This window comes from Triplophysa dalaica, chromosome 22 (genome assembly GCF_015846415.1).
Source record: "Triplophysa dalaica isolate WHDGS20190420 chromosome 22, ASM1584641v1, whole genome shotgun sequence".
Lineage (NCBI taxonomy): Eukaryota > Metazoa > Chordata > Actinopteri > Cypriniformes > Nemacheilidae > Triplophysa > Triplophysa dalaica.
Genome location: NC_079563.1, coordinates 4,299,370 through 4,323,477, shown reverse-complemented (window position 1 = coordinate 4,323,477; position 24,108 = coordinate 4,299,370). Strand labels below are relative to the sequence as shown.

Sequence of the window (24,108 nt, the reverse complement as noted above, 5' to 3'; positions counted from 1 at the left end):
AGTTGTCTTCTTATGAATGATGTTTGTCATCGAGTCAGTGTTGCTGATACACAGACGGCCCTTTGTTACCAAACACCAGGTCACTAAATTAGGATACAATTAAGTTATTTGCAAACTAAATGATTAAACTTTATGTAACTTTAAAGCTAACCTTCATCTGGGAGATCACAGCCAGGCAAAGAAATTTCATGCTCTCTCCCTTGTAAAGGTATTTTGTAGCATTTTTTAAATACAAACATACAGCAGTTTATTTTGATACATGGTGTGACCGCTGTATTTTGTAGTTTGTCTTGATACACTTAAAAGTAAGGTATTTGGTATTTTATTTTAAAATACATTTTGATGTGTTTTTGCCCAGCCCTGCCTGTAGCTCCATATTGAACCTCTTTCTTCAGTTGCATGCACTAGAATGGATTTAATGTCATTCCAAATTAGCACTCTTTTAAACTAGCATTTCTTCAGATTGCACAGAAAAATGCAGCCGGTGACAATTAAGCACACAAAACAAATATATTCTAAATCAATGAAAACTACAATCCAACAACTAACCTGTCACCTGTAATATATGAAAAACACTGTCTTAGTGGAAATGTTTTTTTTCTAGAGAAGTCCATTAAACAGTGTGAATAACAAATTAATATAACAGTGTGCACATAACAGTGAGGCATTTGGTTGGGTGGGACTGAAGCCAGTTGGACCAGTATTTCCATCACATCTGATTGTTCATACAGATACATAAGCACTAACAGACTGGATTTCTGTGAGTCCTTCTTTGAGATAGACACTAAGGCATCATCATGAGTGACAGGTGAGTTGAAATTGATTTCCGCAGAAGAGAAAATTATTTACTTTGTAATGATAAAACTGAAGGTAATACAAACTTTATAAATTTAGTTAGTATGTAAATTATTATAAACAAAAGCAGATGTTATTGAACGTATTTAGGCAGCTTACTGTTCATACATGAAATCAGATGTATTTTAATTAATTGATTCGCCCATTAAAAATATATATTTTGTGTTAAATCAAATTAATTCCATTAAGTACTCTTCATGTGCATAGTGATTTTCATCCAATGAATCCAGTATTTTTGCGTTTTTCTTTGTCTTGCAGTTACTCATTTCGAAAGGTTGATTTGTAAGGAGCTCATTGATTAATTCTAACTCAATTCTTAAGTGGATTTTTAGTCAATAGTCAATTTTTTTGTGGATTTAACTCAATAACATTGCCGGTAACCACAATATTATTGATACAGAAGATATAGTTCATTTTGTAACTTTACACTTATATTTCACTTTACAGATAATTTCGGTTTTTACTTACACTGCAGATGTCTTTATTGCTTTTACATGGGCATCGTAAACCCTTGATCACTTAGAGCCTGCTGTGGCAGAGGTCTTAAATCCTGTTCCTGTAGCACAAAAGCCTCAGTGTTAAATTAACACCCATCAACGTAGATTTGTGTCCACAATACAAGGTGTCAAAAAACACTGAATCGTTGTTAAAGTTAATGAGATTATTATCTCAGCTTGTAAATATTTTATGCTTAATCACCCCCCTATTAATTACTTAATTATCTCATTAACTTTAACAATGCTTTGGTGTTGTTTCATCTCCCTGTAGTGTCGACACACATGGACACTGAGGGGAAGAGATTCGTTCATTTTCAGTTCGTTCACCAAAATGATTGTTTGACACACATTGTAAAATGTGTGTCTAATATACTCATTTCATAAATAAAATAAGTGGTTTAGATGACCAAAGCACAAGGTTTTCTTGCATAATTAACATTTGAACTGTTTGGTAAGTCATTTACACAATCATAAATCTTTGATTATGTTAAACATGGAGTTATGTGATGTATGTTAAATATAAATAAAGAAGAGTACGTACACAGTACTGCCCTTTACATCTGCTTTTTGCAGATTGCTGAACGACCTGAATGACATACCAGTTCGTTCAGTTTATTCATAAATGAGATCTCTGCATAGGTGCAACACAAACATTTTCCATGCCTTGTACAAATAACAAACTTGATTTGTGTTTGTTACACTAAACCGTCAGCTTGCATTATTACAATGTTTTCATGACAATGGTAAGGTGTAAAAATCTTTCTTTGTTGCAAATATGCGAGACGAGGTACCTGTTTGCTATTTTTATCATTCAACAACTGGTTTTCTTTATTCATGAACAAGATGTACCAGTTTGGTTACTTCACTCATGAATGACATGTACCAGTTTGAACTTGTTAACATATGAGAAAATCTCTCTTGTTCAGGCTCAAAGGGTGACTCGGTCAGTGAAAGGTGTATTCATTCACTAGATTAAACAAATCAGATGCTCCATCACATCTCATACTCAAGGGCTATTGGCTCGAGGTTTAGTCATTCAGTTTTGACAGGATGAAACGTACCACACTGCTACCGTTTCACTGAGCTGCGCATGTGATGCTTATAGCACCGCGCTACTCTGAAAGGAGGGATTTCAGTGAATGAGAAAATGTGAATCAATAGATTACGTGAACGAGGAGTGTTTAAAAAGAACGCTGTTTGGGGAATCCACTGTTCTGCAAAGCTTATTTCCATCCATCAGCACACCTGCATGTATAATTTCAAGCAATCATGAAGACCTTGATTAGCTGCTTTAGGTGTGTTTGATAGTTAAAGAACCCTTTGCTTTATGAGGGAATTACATAAAAAAAACAAATGTCAGTACAAGAACAGTGTAGTTTTGCAACAATCTGTTGGGGATTGGACAAGGAGAGAACTCAAGTGCAGGCAGGCTTGACATAAAACACTGCTTTATTTGAAAAAAGACTAAACAAACACCCACGAGGGGGTAAAACAACAAGGACAAAGGGACTAATATTATAGACAAAACAGGAACGTAGACTAACTAAACTAGACTAATACAACAATAGACTAGACTAGACTAGACCTTACAGAACACAGAGCAGGAACCGGATGTGAAGTCTTTACAGACATGGAAGAAAACAAACTCGCACAGGACAGAAAACACAAGGGAATAATAAAGGGAAGCAAATCAAGAGGGGAAAAGGTGCGGGGGAAGGAATTGTAAACAATCAATAATGATGAAACGACAGGCGGGGACAAAGACGAGACGTGGGTCTGTAATGATCCTGCCACTAGACTAAGATAATTTGACCAGACAAGGCAGAATCATGACAACTTTCATTGAGGTTAAAGAAGAACCAATTATTATTCTAAAAATCTCCAAATATTTTATTACCCCCACCTCACACAGCTCCATGGTGAAAGTAAGGACACAGTCACATTGCACTGTGGTATATGGAGCTGTTTGAAGTGTACAAATAAAATAGACTTGTTCCCTCACTCAAAATCATGGGGTCAAAGGTGTGCCCATATAAACTTCCTTTATTCATTTGATGCTGAATGCCTGGGTTTAAGCCCATGTCGTCACTAAAAAACATTAAAATAAGACAGGGGAGATGAACCCAACAGGTGGTGGCAGTAGTCTTTATTAATCATTAAGAAAGGGTAACCGAAATTAGGACTGAAAACAAGTTTTATCTTTGTAAAGAGGTCCCATATAAAGTAATTTTTAAGCTGATGTAATAAAACCTCCTCAGGAAACGTCTTTTGAATGTCAACAAAGATATGAATCAGCTGGTCTTCACTTTTTCACTGCCGACAGTCATGTCGTTATGACAATATTTGCATATGAAGATGTAAAATTAGAAGAGCCATCTACATTTGTCCAGTGCCAGCCTGTGGGGTTGAGAGGCCCTAGGTGAGATCAGGAAATTTAGTCCCACTGGCGTAACAACTGCCATCTCAATTTTACAAGTGATCAGAAAGCATATAGGGCTCTTATCTTACACTTTAGACCATGGGCCTAGATTGTGAAAAAAGAACCCATAAAGGGATCATTTCAACATTTAAGTATATAAATGCATAATAAATATAATATTTTCCACATGAGGAAATATACTACCGATTTAAACACATACAAGCGCAAGTGAGTTTGAAAGAATAAGCTAAATAGATATTCATGACATATTTATGAGCCATGTGAGGTAAAAAAAGCAGCGGTTGAAAAGAGATTCCACATAGATTTATGGTATGCCCTACAAAGTGCAGGATACTCATTTGAAAGCATGTGCACTAGTTTCATTGTCCAGTGTTTGTCTTTCTTCCCATGCTATGACGGGTAAAATATAGCTTTACTGTAAGCTTGGATGTATCTTTTACTCTTCAAGTGTCCGTCATTGTCAACGGTGGTTGTTTATTTTTATTGACTGAGAAACAACAATTATGCCAACTTGTGGACCAACTAATAGGTGACAATAAATTAAGGAACATGCACATGCTGACTATCCAGACTATGTGCTGCTTAGCAACACCCATTTACCCAAACATTAACTGATATAACTGATTCTTGCATCCAGCCATTTTTAACATGACAGTATTTGGAAAAACCTTGGTGGTAAAGATGAATCGCCTATCATTCTGCATTTTAATGTTCATTCTTTTTTTAAAGTTATCTCTTCACATGAATATATTTCTTTACAACGCATGCGTCAATACAATTGTGAATTTTTTCATGGGGATTCTTGCTTTACATATAGTTTGAGAAATATTTGCCTCCATTTTTTACAGGCAGCCGACTGTTTTACCACGCAAATCTATTCTGATTGACCAAGGTCCTCCAAAACGGTACCGCCTAAACACAGAAAGAAAACTGCTTGATGATAATGGTAAAGTCAGAAAATGGACTTATGGGATAAAAGACACCAGTAAACCAAACAAAACTGTTCTTCTGGTGGGAGAGACCGGTGTTGGCAAGACAGCTCTCATTAACACTATGGTCAACTACATACTGGATGTGAAGTTTGAGGAAGAAATATGGTATGAAATCACAGAAGAAGAAGCCAGAGACCAGTCAGAATCACAAACCTCTGAAATCACCATGTATGAGGTCTTTCCTAAATGTGGCCCCATCTCTCTCACCATCATTGACACTCCAGGCTACGGTGATACGAGAGGACTGGACAAAGATCTGGAAGTTGCTGAGAATCTATGCACACTGTTTCAAAGCATCGATGGAGTTCGTGAAGTTGACGCTGTATGTTTTGTGATTCAAGCATCTAAGAATCGTCTCTCAGACAGACAGCATTATATTATCAGTTCAATTCTGTCTTTGTTTGGGAAAGACGTTGTGAACAACATCGTGTTTTTATTCACACATTCTGATGGTCTGCCACCTAAAAATGTTCTTGGTGCGATTAACAGAGCCAAAATCCCCTGCAGGCGAGACCACGAAAAACAACCTGTTTATTTCTTATTCAACAACCGGCAGGCCGAAGCCCGTCACACGGAGAAGCGCTACATTCAGGCTCAAAAAGGTGCGTGGGATGACAGCATGGATGGCATGAAGCAATTTCTTCTGTCTCTAAATAAAATGAACCGAAGACATTTAGAGCTGACTTCAGATGTCCTGGCGAAGCGCGTTCAATTTGAAGCATTCATCTGCAATATACAGCTGCAACTTCAAGAGAAGGAACAGAAAAAATCTGAAAAACTTCAGATTCAAGAGGTATTAAGAAAAAACAAGGAAAAGATTGAGCAGTCAAAAAGGTTTACTCTTGAAGTAAAAACAAGTGTGAAAGTGAAGGTGCCCATTGAAAGCAAGTCATGGAAGAGTAGAAAGGCGACAATCTGCACCGTTTGTGAGGAAAACTGCCACGAGTTTGACTGCTGGTGGGCTTCTAGTCCCAGAAGATGTCAAATCATGGAAAAGGATCACTGTACCGTCTGCACAGGGAAGTGTCATCACAGCAAACATGTCAAAGAAGACAAGAAATACATCCTAAGCACCTCAAGCATGACAATGGAGTTTGATGACTTCAGAAAGAGATTTGAAAAAGCTCAAGAACAAACCAAGAGATATTTGGTTATAATGGATCATCTTGACAAAGATCTAAAGGCAATTGAAGACCAAAAAGAAGTCTTTCTGTTCAATGCTTATACAACCATCAAGCGTCTCTCTCAGATCGCATTAAAGCCAGACTCTGCATTTACTCTTCAGCATCTGGACTTCTTCATCCCCAGACTGAAGGAGGCTGGGAAAGAAGACTGGGTCCAAGAGCTGGAGGAAATGAGGAGAACCGCTGAAGCTGAGGAAGCCAATAAAGATGCTCTGAGTTATCTGAAAGCTGGTTTGGCAAAAATGTTCTTCAGTGGGCATAAATAAATGCAGACATGACAGCAGCTGAATCAGTGGAAATGAAAAAGAATGCTTTTAGAGGAACAGATTACTTCTTTTCCTAACGGTTCAAAACTCTCAGGATCTGTCAAATATGAATGTCTTTTCTGTGCTTAACCATTTGCTTATATTATTCATTTCAGGTGATCTGCTTCTTTAAAACTGTTGTAACATAAAGCTAAAATCCTTAACTAAACTTTCATAAACTTAATATAATCTCATTTGATTTGTTTCTGTTTGAAGACATGTAACACATGATATTTACAACAGTTCACAAATTGTTTTTGCTCAATTTCAAATAAATTTCTTGTGCAAACAGATTTCTCTTAATCTTAAGAAATAAATGTCCATAAGTATAAGTTGGTTATATTGTAGTGAATATACTCCTATATAAATACAATAAACGGTACTAATTCAGAGGCACTCATAGCAGGCCTCTTACATCAGAAAAGCAGTTTATTTCTCAATCTTTGGTAGATAAGCTGTCCATTCAAAACATGGCTATGAACAGATGTGTTAGATGGCAGGTGCTCCAACGAGGAACTAGGGCACTTCTCTGTTATAAAACAATAAGGTTACATACAGTAGCAAATCTTTAAATTATTTTATATCTAACATAATTTCATTTTCTTATTTAATTTTTATTCCAAATTCAAATTCTTAAATCTAAATCAATTCATTTATTGTTAATAAATATTATTGGCACTATTGGCATGCTCTAACGAAATCAACGGCATGCCAAACACATGCATAATGTTATATTAATTCCAAAATTAATATTATTTGTTTGGTTTACCAAAATATTGAAGCCCAGTTGAGTTCCTAAAACAAACTACAAATTATTCCTTAAATAATCAAGTTTAGTTATAGTTGTCACGTCAGGTGTTGGTGCTCATGTTGATGGCACACAGTCAGGTGCTGATCCCAAAAAATGATGCCGCACAATCTTTTCAAGTCTGTTCAGTGGTGTATGCCGTTTACCAACCTTACTTTACAATAAAACACGAGAAGATCACTGAGATAGGAGGAATGATACGGCACAAAATCTGTGCTTTTATCCAAAGCGACTTACAAGTTGGGTAAACAATGGAAGCAATTGGTTCAAATATTAGGAAAAAAAATAGCATAAGAGCAATAAAAAACATGTCTCACAAAGCCTACTACAGTGTACAGAGCCATTTTTAGTTTATCTAAGTCAGCTTTTTTTCTATTAGATATTGTAGAACAGATATAGAAATCAGAAATGATCAGTCGGGTGCAGACATAAGAGATGTGATTTCAGCCGATTCTTAAAGACTGTCTTATAGAAGACAAATGTGGAACCGATCCAGAGAAGGTTTGTGAGAGCGATTTTTTTACCTTTTTGGGATGGCACCACAAGACGTGGTTCATTTGCAGAGCTTAAACATGCAGAAGAAGAGCTTGGCAAAGCATCCCGACCTGTTCTTGAATTTAAAGAAAAACAGGTATGTGGTTGATATCATTTTTAGCCTTCAAATATACTGTAAAGACTTCTATACCAGCACCCAGGGATCAGTCTGGTACATTCTGTATTTGGCTCAAAGTTTGCATTTAAAGTCAATCTGCTTCAACAGACCTGTCCAGACCTGTCTGGAAACCTGAACATATTTTTCTGGTTCAGGGGCCTATCGCACCAGCTGGAGATAAACATGGCCTACATCAGCTTAACTAGATCCATACATGTGATAAATATGTACACCTGTTGCACAGTCTGAACTACCAGGCACAGCTACACTCAGCATAGGTGATGCACCTCAGCAAGGGCACAATTTATTGCATTCAGAATTAAGACAACATTCACAATATTCTTTTATTAACTACCTCCAAGGTAGAACAATGTAGAGGGAGAAAAAATGCCAGAAGAACTGGATAAGAAGAAAATTGCTGTAAGAATGTAGGGAGAAAAGACATGCCAGAAAGACATGTCTGAAGATATCAGTCAATGAAGCAGTGCTCTGTTTCTGTCTCTTTCACATGTAAATGTTGATTCATTCTAAAAGTCCAGCGCTGCTAAAATGAAACGTTCCAATACGTTAACGGTTTCCATACATGGCGATAAGAGGTAAATTAAACAACTAAAGCAATATTAACCGACTACGCCACCCCAAAAATATTACTGGGGAAATTACCATAAACAGAGCAAGGCTCAAAGATTCGATTCGGCTTGAGGCAGGCATGAGATATAAGTACAAAAAAAGAATCACTTTATTAAATACAACATCACACTTGGATTTCTCCACGTTATAAACAACAGAAAAAAATAACAAACAAATGAAAATGAACTAAAAACTCAGGAGTTTCTGAATTGACAGCTACACTTCTTTGGGAGGAACACCGATATTCTTCTTTCTGAAAGCACAAGAGGAAACTGCAACACAAGTGCACTCTCACCATACCAAACCCAATAGAGAGCACAGTAATCTGTAACAAACTCCACTCCACTCCAAAGTGAAAAAAAGCATAAGCGTAGATCCTTCCTGTCTATTGCCACCCCAACTCTAGAGAAAAACAAAAGAAAGAAACTGTACAGTAGTTCATGATGTAACACTGAACATCAAGAGCATTGCTAATCGAAAGCATCTCAATTAAAAACAAAATAGCATCCACAGCAAGGTCAGCATGCTTCTGAAGTCAAAAGCTACTAGTGCAGGTGCATGCCAACAAACAAAAATAGAGATATGATGTCCTGAAAAATAACAAAGTCTTCAAGAGAAAAAAAAGAAAAAAGTGTTAGTGAGTAGTGATGGCCGGTTAGCGAACAAATCGTTCTTTTGATCTGGTTCACCAAATCAGACCAAACCGCTCAAACTGTTTGCGTCTCCACTAAGTACATAATCACACATCACTTGAATTACTCACTTTCTGGCATGTCTGAAAGTCCCTCTGACTCGAAATAAACAATTTATCATTCAGTTAGTCACAGTACTGGACTGGTTAAAGAGGGAACTTATGAGCACAGGGTTCTGATACTGATCGGTTGCAGCAGCCTTCAGATCTCCAGTACACACTGAACCGAGAGCTGTGTCCTTCTGACACGTTCGATTGAGAACCGATGATACTGCGTGTAATTTATAAAGCGAATAAAGAGATTTTTTAGTCTGATATTTTATCAAACTCAGAGGTTTGATACTATAAAACACATTGAAAATTGGTTTAGGACTTTATTACTGCCTTATAACTGTATGTACAACGAACTGTAACACTGTTTTCATTCGTTTCACTGCTAGAGCGGTTCTCGTTCTCGAGTCAAGAACCGGTCCCTACAGCTTTGGATTCAGCTGTACACTAACCGAAGGGTGTTTCTCTCGGACAAGTTCGATGAGAACCGATGAGCTGGATAGTGACGGAGCATGCGTGATTCACCGTGAGGCTACTGAACAGTGTGGACAACTGATGCTGTCCTATTGGTTCACGTGAACCAAGCACGTAAATATTATGGAGCAATCTGGCAAAACATTTTATATTATAACAAATAAATCGTATTATGAATGGATCATATCGTTTCTGTAAAGTGCTGATGAAGATGAATTATGTAAGTTATGTCTTTAAGACTTAAAATATCATAGTTTGCTGCACATCACTGTGCCTGTATTTGGCTGCTTTAGTTGCAAAGCTTATATGTAAGATGTCAGGGTTTGACAAGGCATAAGAACCCAGATGCAGGCAGACGGTGATGACGGGTAAACAAAGGGTTTATTATAACACAAAACAGGAACAACGACTTACATAGAGTTAGGGAGCAACAAGCGATATGTCATACAGGAGCCATAATACATTAGGAGCCAATACAAAGTCACTAGTTTCAACAAAAGCTAGACCACCACCTGTTGAGAGAAAGGGTTAGTGAGTTTTTTTATTTAGATTTTTTTATTTGTCAGTCAGATATTCACAGAAGAGTTGGGTTTTGAGTAGTTTTTTGAATGTTGTGAGAGATGTGGTTGACCGGACAGAGTTAGGAAGAATGTTCCACCAGGAAGGAGTTGTGAAGCGGAATGAGCGGGAAAGCGATTTACTTTCCTTATGTGAAGGCAATACAAGACGCAGCTGGATTGCTGAACACAGGGATCTTGATGGGGTGTAGGGTTGCAGGAGGGTGTGAAAGTAACCCGGTGCAGTTCCAGTGATAGTCCTGTAAGCAAGCATAAGTGACTTGAATCTGATGCGGGCTTCGACGGGCAGCCAGTGGAGAGAGATGAAAAGGGGTGTCACATGAGCCCTTTTGGGCTGTTGGAAGACGAGGCGTGCTGCTGCCGTCTGGACCAGCTGGAGCGGTTTGATAGCCTTTGCAGGAAGACCAGCAAGGAGAGCATTGCAGTAGTCCAACCTTGAGATTACCAGGGCCTGGACAAGGAGTTGTGCCGCATGCTCCGTGAGAAAAGGTCTAACCTTTCTAATGTTGAATAAGGCATATCGGCATGACCGTGTTGTCTTTGCAATGTGATCATTGAAGGACAGCTATTTATCAAATATGACTCTGAGGTTCCTAGCTGATTTGGAAGGAGGGATTGTGGTATTGCCAAGATGGATGTTGAGATTGTGTTGCACCATAGGGTGCGCCGGAAACACAAGTAGTTCAGTCTTGGCAGGGTTCAGCTCGAGGCGATGCCCTTTCATCCAAGCTGAGATGTCCTTGAGGCAAGCTGTAATGTGAGCTCCTACAGTGGCATCGTCTGGTCGAAAAGAGATGTAGATCTGGTTGTCGTCAGCATAACAGTGATACGAGAAGCCATGAGCCTGTATGATGGGTCCCAAGGATGTCATGTAGATGGAAAAAAGCAGCGATCGAGTAGACAAGACACACCATCCTCAGTAGCCACCGAGACAGTGTGGCCAGATCTTGCCAAGCTCCCAGGGACTGAAACATGGGGACCAATGGGACGGTCTGCTTCATCATTCCCTCGGGGTGGTTTGTCAGCTGGTGGAACTAACCACATCTCGTGGGGAGGACCCCAGAGGGAAGGTTGGCTCCGCAGACTTACCTGCCTGGCGGAACAGCTGCACGCATCGGTTTGAGAGTGGTGGCAGCTGTTGTGTTCAACCTTACTTCTCGCCAAGACGTGAGGTCGAGTTGCCGAGCACAGTCCAGTATAGTGTGAGATCAGCTGCAAAGTATACCCCGGGAGAACGGAAACTCACATTGTGAGAATGTGGGTGCCAGGCTCTGAGAAGCCCCCCGGAGCTTTGGAACGAGGCAGGAACCGTCCCGTACCGACCAATCAGAGGCATGGCTGTGATGGTTGGACCCGATGTTGTTCTCCCTGGGATCTTCCCAACAGGGGCGCTTCTAGTGACAAGGTAACTGATGGGGTGGAGGTTTCCCCCTCGACCTCTTGCTCCAGGGTGCAGCCCGCGCTGGGGGCACAGGAACCAGATCCGATGTCGAATGGGTCCTGGGCTGCTGGGAAGCAGACGTCGCACGAGATCTCGGAGGCCTCTGGGCGGCCCACTTGCGGTGTGGTAAGATGGTAATCGCCTCTGTCTGCTTCTTCACAGTCGAGAACTGCTGAGCGAAGTCTACAACGATGTCACCAAACAGCCCACCCTGCGATATTGGTGCATCGAGAAAGCGGACATTCTCAGTGTCACTCATCTGCGCAAGGTTCAGCCAGAAGTGTCTCTCCTGGACCACTAGCGTGGACATCATCGTAATTCAATATTCCCGGGTCGGCCTTACCCTCGTGGAGCTCTATTAACACCTTGGCCTGGTGGACCTGCAGGATGGCCATGGCGTGAAGAGAGGAGGCAGCCTGGCCCGCGGCAGGGTAAGCCTTCGACACCAGTGATGCCAAAGTCTTACACGCCTTGGACAGTAGGCGTGTCCGATTCCTCCAGGTGGCAGCCGCCTGCAGGCAAAGGTGCACCGCAACCACACATTCCACCTGGGGGATATCGACGTAGCCTTTGGCTGGCCCACCATCGAGGGAAGTAAGGGAGCTAGAGCTGGTTTGACTGGAGTGAGCTGTGAGTGGAAAGCTCAAAGTCTTACACAGCTCTTCATGCATTTCTGGGAAAAATAGCACCGGGGGTGGGCGCGGTTTGGCCCCACGCTCCGATCACAGGAGGAGGCAGAGGTGTGCACTGCAACCCAATACTTGCGGCTGCCCGGGTAAGGATGGCTGACATCTCCACGTCTGCTTCCTCCTGAACTCGACCCCCTTTGGGGGAAGCTCGGAGTCTTCAGCGTAGGATGCCAGCAAGTCTCCCTCCCATCTCATCGTCGTCACGCATCATTTCCGAATGCCTGCCAAAGGATCCGGACGGTTTGCCACCGTTGGTTGGGGAACGGTCAGAGGAGCAAGGCAGGGTGCGAGTGGCCCGTGAGCACTTGTTTGGCGGGTTTAGCTTGCAGAGTTCCCCATATCACTAACGCAGCTAGCACTGGCAGACATCGGGTAGCAGAGGAAATGGTGGCTAGTCTCCCTCTGTCATTTTATATTAAAAGTCATCTCAGGTATTACTGTCAGCCTCATCTTCTGGGTTCTACCAACCCCTTGTGGCTCATTCAGTTAAGCAACGGTTTCTCACACCGGAGACTCGAGTTCATGAGTGGGTCCTAACACTCAGCAGATGCTCTACATTGTGGTACACTGCACTGTTATAGAGAAGTGCTATCTAAATAAAGAATTCTTAGTTTAACAAAATGGCAGTATGTATTGTGAACTCAGAGCCGTACACAGGATTTACATCTACTGAGGTCCAAAATTGTATTTTGCTGGGGGGGTTGGGTACTGGGTATGCCCCAAAACCATTTCAGTGTGCTCGAAGTAATTATTTGACAAGCAGTTTATAAAGCATTAGAATCAAGTTAAATGTGAAGAAAGATTCAGACTAGAAATAAAAATACAAAAGAGTATAATTTGTTTATTGTTAACATAACACAATCCACTCCAAACAGAAATGTTTCAATGATTATTCTCAGAGATGTTCTCAGAGAGTCTTCTGTGTCCAGAGGCATTGCAGCACCCGTGGACTTTTTCTGTCTCCACTGCTCTTTCTCTCTACCTCTCTTTCTGTATCGCTCCACTCTTCAGAACCTTCTCCTTCTCTCCTAATCTTGTATTAACTCTTCAACTTATCATTCTTTCTGTTCATTGCTCTTTTCATTCACATCTTCTCTTTGTTCTCTCTCTCCTTCTTTATTTACTGCCTGATCCTTTCTTTGTGACTCATCACTTGACTCACCTGCCAAAGTGTATGCAAATATGTATTGTGTTTGTATTATTGATACAACAATAATTGATACAGCCAAAGACCACACACACACCTTTGACACACACAACACCGAATCTTTTATAAACTATCTTGGGTGATTTCAAACATTCTCATTTGTTTACATAATAAAGATCTCACACTTCGAACAATCTGTTGTTGAGATCAGATGTATATTTATTTGGAGTGCACACAAGCTAAATTTCATAAGAGATATTTTGGTGTTGATATTTACATCAGCTGGAAAACCAGCGGTCTTTATTTAATTTGACTTAACACTACAATATAGTAACATGTACAACAAAACAGGCAACTTCAAAATAATTTCGAGAACAGTTTTACAAAGACTGTGTCCAAATAGAGATTATCCACAGTCCTACTGAACCAGAAAACAAGATACAAGACTATGAAAAATAGAGTTATTTAATTCAGAATAAATGTTGACACGCTAGTCGAACCGAACACACAGTAACATAACGCAAACACACACCTACATTGATGAATGATATAGTTTCTCAGGGTGTTAGAGAGCAGTTATGCTCAAACTGTAATACTTGTTTGCACTATCTGCCTGGCCGGGGGGGCTGCTTTAGAATTCATACTTGTATTAAATGTGTCTCATGTACAGCTGCTTTGTAACAATGAAAAGTGTAAAAAGCGCTATATAAATAAAGTTGAGTTGAGTTGAGTTGTTGGAAGCAAACCTAACTTAGTGAGACTTATTAGTTAAATTCTTTTCTTTGTGTGTTTTATTTGATTCTCAATATTAATTATTCTTTATTTGTCCTCTCTTCCTCCTGACATTGGTGATGATGATGGTTTGATGTGAATTTGGTCTTATACATGTCAATACAAAAACTCATCCTACTGCCTCTTTAACTTTATTCTTTATAGTTGATGAGTGTTTAATTTTTCTTTTAATACTGTAAATTCATGATTGGTGGTAATTTTGAGATATCCTAGGAAGTTAATTTAAAACATTGACAGGCTTAAACCTGTCTGGCACCTAAACTAATATTGAAATATTTTTACTAGTCTAAGGTGTACCACCGTCACAGTGCACATGAAATGCAGATGGAAGATTTTATTTCAGGCTGATTTTCAACTGAACTGTAAATCTCTGATAATATCATCTCTGGCACTTTTAATCTCATCTAGAGTCACCTGAAACTGATCAGCTGTTTTTTTCATTTCATTAATAAATTTTAAAGTTTCTGATTTGATTTCATCTGCTTTTCTCTCTTTTTCGGGTTGATTTAATTCAGAGATCTCTACAGAATCACAATAAATACTGTAAACATCAAGAGCGAGAAAGAGAGTTGAGATTGTGCCGGTTATTTTCCCAACCACTTTAAGACTTCTGACAGCTTTTGCAGCTGTTCTCCCAAGTGTAGCAGTTTGCAGTACAGTTAAAAGTTTTCCAATGCTGGAACAGGTTTTCACTGATCTCACACTGGTCATTAATGTTTTATTAAGCACAGAATACTTCTGCCCCTCCTGCTGAAGCTGTTCTATTTTGTTAGAAATTGTATTCAGATGCTGAATCATTGGATTGATTGTTTTCTGGAAATCTTTAATGATATTCTCAATAGTCTCACGTAGTTTTTTCTGTTTAAACATGTTAATGATGTTAAATGTTGCACCTGTAACTCCTCCAGCTATTCCAACAGCACCACCAATAGCAGAAAGAGCTAAAGAAGCACCAAATGTGAAAAATGATAAACCCAGACCCACTAGTGCTATGGCTCCTCCAGTCACTCCAATTGTTGATCCGACCAAACTGCCCACTGTAGTACTTTTGTGCATTTCTTCAAGTTCCTTGGAGACGTCTTTCAGCTCCTTTATTTTCCTCTTGAGAGTGTCATGGTTTTTGTTGAATTCTGAGTTCAGTCCCTTGATGCCTTGTTGAAGTTCATCATTAATCTCTTCCAGTTTCCTGAAACATCAAAAATTTTTTCAGAATAGAAAGCACTGGTAATTTGTTGTTGTCTATTTCATGATTTTACCAGCCCTAACAAAAAGAACCCATTACCATTATACAATTTATAACGGTCATGTTTTACTTTTGCAATGACAACAATTTCTTTGTAAAATGTAAGTGAATGTTAACGGTGCTGCGGTTATTCTCTCACTAACTTCCCTCCCTTCCATTGACTCAAATTTACGTCAAGAATGTTTGTATGTACATTTGTACATTTTATATGTGCAAACAAAATTATATTTATTATATTTTGTTAAATAATGCAGTTATTCATTGTTTTGTTTTTAATTTTATTTATTTACTTTTTTTCCTGTTTCAACTGAGTTAAGTAAATAATCTTGAACAAAATCCTGTCAAAAATTGTTTTTGGTTTGTTAACTACATTGTAACGAATTGCTGTAAAAACTACAGCGTTATTTTACAGAAGCTGACTGTTTTTTTAAATAATACAGAATATTGCTGTAAAGTGCAATGCATTCTGGGGTCACGTGACGGATTAACTCATATGTACAGAATATTGCTGTAAATTTCAAATCTACAATGGCGGGATGATCTTCAACAGTCGAGATTGGGGTAAATGCGCAAAATGAGTGATTCACACCTGTGGTAAGTCTTATTTAGTATTTTTTTCCATATTTCGTAACTATCATACTGGTAATGTTATATAGAGGTTTATACATTCGCGTTTCAAATTGGTAACCCGGATTCAACCTCCATCCGCGGGGACCGAAGGAGTCTTGCGCGGGGTTTCAGCAGCGCCGTCGCGGTAAAATTTCAAACATTCTCCGTCGCTATAGCACCTGATGACAGAAGTTGTTCATGTTATTTATAGTTTTTGTACAAATCAGGAGCGAAGTCGGTATGTGACAAACTACAGTTCATTGTATTAGTAAATTGACGGTTGTTTTTTTAATGTTGAACATCGCGCCCGCCGTAGACTCGGTATAAGTGACAGTTGGGATACCACACTCGGTTGTGATTATTTTGTGGTGTAATTCAAATTTGCAAATGCAGTCATCCGTTAAATCGAGAGACCAAATTAAAACGAGTCACCGAAGCTTGAGGTAAGTCGATGTTCACGGAGGATATCCCGGTAAAGTGATTAATGTACGTTACCAGCTAGATATACAGTTTATGTAACGGAGGCCAGATGAGAGCTGTAGAAAAAGACGTTACCGACACCCTCATCGTTAGAGCAGGACTGTCTCCCAAATAGGATCGAGGTTCGAGGGTGGGAGTGAGACGGCCCGTTACAAATACCAGTGTGACAATCTCTTCACCGTGACATCCCTAACGTTAATGGCTTACATTTCTGTATAAGTACGGTTTTAAGTGTAAGTTACTCTGTGTAATTTGCTTAGAGTTTGTTTGTAGAGTCACTTATACTAAAATGTAGTTTAAATGTAAAAATCTTAAAAATAAAAGTCTATAGTAACTATTAACTATTGTCACATGTGATATTGTTTGTTTTAGGACACACTTGCAGGCCACTGGATGCTGACTACTGAAGGTTAGGTTGTGTGTGACTGTGCTCAGCACAGCTTCATGTCTGGCCTTCCCACTCTGTTCATAGCGTGTTACATATTCAATCTTGAGTACCAGGATGGGGCAGCGTGTATCTTGGAGTCCACTGAAAGGTATTATTTGAACAACTTCCTTACCTGCTTTTTATAGATATGTTAATGTCATATAACTGTTAAGACCTTTAAAACAATATTTCTCAGCGAGAGATGGATTTTTTTAGTGCAAATTATTTAGAAGACTCCCCTATTTAACACTAGCAAGCTGATCATTTAATTCATGTGTTTTAATATAATATATTTTGTATATTTAATATATAACATTTAGTTTTTCCTGACTCTTTGTAGATATTAATCCAGAGAGTGGAACAAGAAGAAGCGTCATCTAAAATGCCAGGATACAGAAGAAACAGGTTGCAGTGAACCCACATGTTGCCGCTCTTCTAAAGACAAAGATGAATTTTCAGTGTAATCGATGAAAAGTAAGAAGCACGCACACACACACAAACACACGCACGCACACACACACGCACACACACACAGATCTCATCATTGAATTACATCTACATCTGAATAATATCTAACATTATACTCTTGTTTCTTTTCTATAGTTCTAGCTACTTGTTGTGCTCTGATGGATCAAGATGTGGACGGTTTTACAGACTCACTTGGGCCTTGTTTTGCAATGTTGATTCATGATGGTAATGTTGGTTAACGTGTTGTTTAAACATGAATGTTTAAAGAGCCATGTTGGATACTATGAAGTTGTAACTGAATAAAATTATTTCATGTACAACAACGTACACAATTCGTCTGTAATGTATTTTTATATCAATTACATTTTTTTAACACTGTATATCCACTATGCAAAACGTACTGGATATACAGTGATTTATGTATTTCTTCTAAATACATTAAATTAAAATCAAGCAATTTGCTGAAAAAAATACAGCATTATACTGTTGCTATTCAAAATTACAGTTTTTCCTGTATTCTGCAATTACAGTAAATGGCTGTAAATTAAATGACAGTACTATGGCTGTACAATTTACAGTAACTGGCTGGCAACCCTGCTGCCAGTAGTTTACTGTAAATTTTACAGGATTTTTTTACAGTGTAATGTTGTTTAATAAGGGATGATCTGCAGGCGGCCGGTTGTTCGCAGAAATCAAGCATTCAAATGAGCCGTGTAATAACTAATGATAACCAAAAGAAACCTTGTAAATGTTTTATTGTTAATAGTCCATTTATTTTAAAGTTATTAAAGATCAAGTCAAAGCTTTGAACAAATGATTACTTACTGCAGCGACATCTCGTCTGGCTGATTCACTTCACCTGTGAATATAAAGCATTTTCAAAAGTTAATTTAATCATAATTTAATATACATTGCTTCCCTTTTCACTGTCAAACATAAAGATTTCACATAATGACAGACATTTCACACATGCATGTGTAAAGTATTTTTCAAAACAAAACACCTCAATTAAAACCTGCTTATTTCTGCTTTTATACAATTCGAACAAATGTGAACAGTAAATCTCATCAATGTTGGAAAAGCATTTCAAATGTTGTGATGTACATTTGCCATGTATTGTGTTTTCTCTGTCTTTTTCTGTTTTACAAAAGCAATAACGCATAAGAGGCTGTGCTTTTTCACAAATAAATCTGAGCTCAAGGGTGTTGTTAGGCTCGACCTATTCAGTCTTTTTTTTTTCATGTCAAAACATCTCCCAGATCCCTTAAATAAGAGTTTTAGTCATGTTTTATCTATAACAAAGAAGTTTCTAGTCCTCCATACAGTATTCGTTTTGTAAATAAATAATATTCAACTCACCTGAAATCTTTAAAAGCTGCTGGGCTGAATGTTTGAATCTCGCAAAAAAAATTGACAGTTCCCTGCCTACAAAAAATAATTAAATTACTTTTTTGTCCAGAATAATCGGTAAAACAATGTAATATTTTTCCAAGAAAGAAAATATATAATATATAATCATTTGTATGTAGATATTATGGGATATTTTGTTTTCAGATCAACTGGATAAACAAAATGAATAGAAATAAAATAATAATGTTCTTACCTAGAGCGAGTAAAGAGAAATAAGTTCTGACTGATATACTGCTCTATTTATATGTTGTATTTATTTGTTCCCCCTCCCATCTTAATCCCATTATGAAGATGTGAGGCACTTTCACATCCGTACCGCAACAGTTTCAAAATCATCTGTTTGGGGGAGTTGTTTGGGCACGGTTTAGTTTCACTTTCACTCTATGTAATGCTTCCCAGAAATCACTGCTTTTCCAGCTCATTCAGTGTCTTAATATGCATTGATGCATTTGAGTGTGTCAGATTGGAAAGCCAAGCTTTCTCCAATGGACAGTTAATGAACAGCAGCTACGCTAATTATTCTCTTTATGACTCCCCCTCGGGATGCCCATTCCGAGGTAGGGAGAGATTCCGCCAGGCCCAGATGAAAGTCAATTGCCCATCCCCAACTAGAGAATACGCCAGCTACATCTGAAAATCCATCCTCCTGCAAGAACCTGCGGACTGACTGACCATCCGAGCTCCATCTCATTGGAGTTGGAATTGAATTGATTTACTGCACAAGACAATGAACACGAGGACTCTTTATAGGGGAAGCTAATTAACAAAAACTAGGAAAAAGGAGGGTAGAAACGATGACGCGACTTGGGGAGAATATGGAAGACCACACGGGTCAAAATTATCTCTCCCCACATGAAACAAAGGATTCTGTATGATTCCACCTCTAATCCAAGAAATACCAGACAGGGAGAGGTGAAACCATGACACATTGTTAACATGTAGTATCATGGATAGTGTGTTTTTATATTTGTTTCCTGTCTTCACAACAGAGAAATATATAAATGGAAAAAAGCTTTTTTGTTCAATTGTATTACAGTATGTGACCGTTCAGTTCAGTTATAATATGACTGCAAGCAGGGCCTGATTGGGACTCATTTGAGAACATTAGTTAAATAATAAAACAAGTATTGCACTGTTATCTGACTTTTTTCACAGTATAACTTTCTAATGATAGTTTCATCTCTTTTTCCTCTGCATAAAGGCATGTTTATACACGAGTCTGGCTCCACTTCGCGAGTCTCCGCAAAGCATATTGTTGGTTAGGGACTGCTAAATGTACATTGCCATAGATTAAACTATTGGATATCTTTCTTTTATATAAAGTGAGAAGATATAAGAACAGTTCAAAAGAGCAATGTTTATAAATATTATTTTATTCTGAATACAATATAAAACAGACATACTGACGATAAAAGATGTCTGTACAGGCGTACATTTTCAGTCAAAATCTCTTCAAAGCTGTTCATGTTGACTGCGGCGCCGCGCAAACTGTTCGCTCACTTCACAAAAAATGTTGTGCATGCCGCCACGTGAAATGAGCTCGCGCTCGCCCGAAGCGAACTTTGCGAACACCGAGATGACGTCATATTTGGCGCTCGCACCCAGGCGAACTAGCGAATGCGTCGAGTATAACCAGCCCTTAAGTGTAGCTTCAAGGAAACATGGACAACCCTAAAACATTAATAAACGCCTGAACAGAGCACTGGTCTCTGCAACTTTATCTATCACGGTGTCATTGTCCAAAGACATGAGAATTTCTGTCTGGACTTAAACTGGACTAGAGGCGGCTGCTGCTGAAGAGCTACAAGAAAAAGTTTGATACATGAACGATGGTTTGCAGACAACTTTGTTTTGCACGACCGCTAGCATCTTGCAGTGCTTTTTTGGCAGGAGTGGGAGGGAGATGCGCCTAGGAGTTGAGAGGGAGGAAGGCTGTGCGCCTGGTTCCAGTACTATTTTGTACTCGCCCTCCATTCTACCTAGTCCACAGAAAAGCTTTGGGAACTCCCTTTTAACAGTCTCTCTGGAGTCCAGGCTGATGTTATTTATTCTGGCGACCAACTGCAGTGCCACTTCAGCAAGCCCGCCAAGCAGTGGTGTGCACAGCCCCTCCACGACGTAAATTTCCTCTTTAGTACTTTTACTGTTCTTTCTGAGAGTGGCTGTGAACTTGCCTTTCACATTCAGACGAGTCCCTCCTGGCCCCAGCAGAACCCTCATTGACTTCTCCAGCCTGTGGAACTGGCCCTGGTTATACAGCAATTCAGATAGAGCGGTGACGTCTGCGCCAGTGTCAATTTTAAAGCGTGCATTGAGATTCTCCACGTCTATGTCTGTCATCCACGGACTGTCATTTGCGTCCGCTGACAGTGAACCTAGAAATGCAACTTCCTCACCAGTGTCCTCCACCACTGTAGCTACATGCATTTCACAGATTCTTTTTGTTTTGCACACTCTGGCGTAATGTCCCTTCTTTCTGCAGTTATTGCATATTACCTCTCTAGCTGGACATCTTGTGTCACCACATCTGTTGCATTGTGCCTGTCGTTCATTCAGTTTTTTATCTGTTTGCTTGTGTTGTGGCTTGTGTTGTTTTGCGCGTGCTCCGTTGCGTTGTTGCGCATGCATGCTGTAGAGCTGAGTGTTAGAAAGATCTGCTTTGAAGTTTGTTTTTAGCATTTCTTGTTGCTTCTTCACCTGCTCGCTTTGTCGAGCTCTGTTAATTGCTTTCTCTAGAGTCAGTTCGGAATCAAGTGGTAGCTGTTCTGACAAGCGTTTATCTCTCAGACCCACAACAAGTCTATCTCTCACTATTTCGTCATGCAGAGCCCCGTTTCCGCAGTGCTCTGCTAGGCAGTGCAGCGCTGTGTGAAAGCTGTCAGCTGACTCGCCCATTTCATGCTGCTTCTGGTAAAACTTTGCCCGTTCGAAGATCACATTTCTGCGTGTTAGAAAGTGAGCATCCAGCTTTGTCTTAACTGTGTCGTACTCACTCGCTTCCTCTGGGCTGAGGTGTAGAGAAACCAGTATATCCTCCGCCTCCTCCCCCATTGTGTAAATCAGTGCATTCACTTGATTTTCGTCCGCTTGTGTCTCTAATCCCGATGCAATGCGGAATCTGTCGAAGCGTTTAATCCATTTAGTCCAGTCTTCGGCTTTGAATGTGAACTTCTCTGGGGGAGAAACTAGAAACTGATTCATTTTGCCACCTGTGAGCTCGCTAGCATTAGCGTTAGCCCCAAACCTTTGGTAATCGGCGGAGAGTAAACAAAGAAACAACTAGCCTGTGTCCTGTGTTAGCCCTTATTTGTAGACGTCCGTCAAGATAAAGCTTTCACTTCTGACACCATGTTGTGTGTTTTACAGGTACACCATAACCTTTATAGGAGGCTCAACACAAGGACCACACAGCTGCACACTCTTTAAAACCCATGCTTTATTAAATTTTTCCCCCCCCTCAACCACAATCTACACAAGGTTCCTAGCCCAGTAGTTAACCTGATACTACAAATTCGACTTTATTCTCGTAACTTTTCGACTTTAATCTCGTTACATTTCAACTTTATTCTCGTATCATTTTAACTTTATTCTCGAAATCTTTTTTTTTTTTTACGTAACATTTCGACTTTATTCTCGTTACATTTCGACTTTATTCTCGAAATCTTTTTTTTCTTTTTTTTTGTGACACTAAAATGCCGTCGTAGTTTTCCCATATTGTCTAATATTTTATTTGCTCATTTTTATGTTTGTATGTTGTCTAAGTTGTTAATATTATTTTTCTAAACAAATCCTTTATATTTAATTTGTTTGGATGATTATGATTCATGAGAACCTGTTATATTTGAGTGAAAATCGTTTAGCCTCATTTTGTTGTCTATTACATGTATATGTAGTCCTTCAATAGCTGTGTAATTGATGATTAGTCTATTCTTGGGCTATGGTTAGACGTCTATTAGATTTTCACTGACAGCCCAAATTCAGCCTTGTTTTAGCCTAGACCCATATTGACTGTCTATTAGACGTATATATGTAGTCGTTAATAGAGGTCTAACTGATGACTAGTCTTTTCTTGGGCTGTGGTTAGACGTCTATTAGATTTTCTCTGACAGCCCAAATTCAGCCTTGTTTTAGCCTAGACGTCTGGGCTGGGTTTAGACGGCTAATATATGTCTTTTAAACCGAAAATTGCTTGCTGGGGTAGTAGTGCTATCCTCATATTTATAGGCTGCAGTAGATTGTAAGGCAGCTGGAAAGTCCTAAGAATTAAGGTTGTTTTTGATGCTGGGATACAAAACAATAAAACCCTGTTTGTTTTTAGATCCTGAGCAGTGATATCCTGCCCTCCCCTCAGCAGTAGTTGATCCCCAAAAATTGAACCCCCTCTTCTTATCGCATCTCTCCCCTTTATCTCTTCAGGCCCTGATCACTGGGAAAATGCTTAAGCTTTATACTGTTTATATCATTTATTGTCATAGTATGAAGTTTTGATGTTTCATGTTTGGTATTGTTTTAAAGGTCATGGTGCTATGGGTAAACAGGTCTAGTTGTTTCAAATTTAACAGAGAGTATATTAAAACTGTTTAACTCTAATCCATCACCTGCTCTCCTCAAAGAGGTGCGACTTTCTCAGGGAATCCTGTTTATATGTAGATTGAGATCTCATTTAATGTTCTCTTCAGTGACGAGAAAACAAACAAACCAAGTATCTCGCTGACCATTGGCTTTGTTACATCTGGGTATAACAGGTGCATTGGCACATGACTCAAGGAAGCTTCTGTAACTAGAATTTCCCACATTGCAGCTGTGTGTCTTGATTTGGAAGCATCTGTAACCAGAACTTCCCACACTGCAACTGTGTGTCTCGATTTTAGCAGGTATGATAAACTTTGTGTTTTTATTTTATTCTTATACTAAGTAAAAAATCGTTGCTCAGTAAATTAGAAATTTATTTTATATGTACATTCTATGATTTTAATTAATGTTGTGTCTGCCTGGTATAATAAATTGTTATTGTTGATATTATCTAAATTCTTCAAAGTCTGTTATTACAAATAGATTGAAAGGAAATTGAAATTGTTCTGTTACCGCAAAATCGATGTGTCAGTATGGGATGGACTAGTTTACAATAGACTTTTTATTATAAATGGGCCATTACTAAAGCTCACATGTTACTGATTTCCACCTATCATCTGGCCTAGCAAGTTGCATGATCATGACTAAAATAACTATTGTTATGTTTCTCAGC

The 24,108-nt window shown here is 39.0% G+C and overlaps 1 protein-coding gene and 2 long non-coding RNA genes across 3 annotated transcripts; 2 read left to right on the top strand and 1 right to left on the bottom strand.

Annotated features, from left to right (window-relative positions):
• The first annotated feature begins 750 nt into the window (after nt 1-750).
• LOC130411942 (uncharacterized) lies at nt 751-6,566 on the top strand. The gene is made up of 2 exons (XM_056736965.1): nt 751-808; nt 4,641-6,566. The coding sequence occupies exons 1-2, from the start codon at nt 798-800 to the stop codon at nt 6,232-6,234; spliced, it is 1,605 nt and encodes a 534-aa protein (XP_056592943.1). The 5' UTR covers nt 751-797; the 3' UTR covers nt 6,235-6,566.
• A 6,083-nt stretch (nt 6,567-12,649) lies between these two features.
• On the bottom strand, nt 12,650-18,877 carry LOC130411333 (uncharacterized). Its single transcript, XR_008905060.1, has 3 exons — nt 18,813-18,877; nt 18,279-18,312; nt 12,650-15,412 (listed from the first exon to the last, which is right to left on the bottom strand). It is a non-coding gene; the product is annotated as an uncharacterized LOC130411333 (long non-coding RNA).
• LOC130411334 (uncharacterized) lies at nt 15,405-17,771 on the top strand. Its single transcript, XR_008905061.1, has 3 exons — nt 15,405-17,094; nt 17,326-17,459; nt 17,589-17,771. It is a non-coding gene; the product is annotated as an uncharacterized LOC130411334 (long non-coding RNA).
• Nucleotides 18,878-24,108: the final 5,231 nt, after the last annotated feature.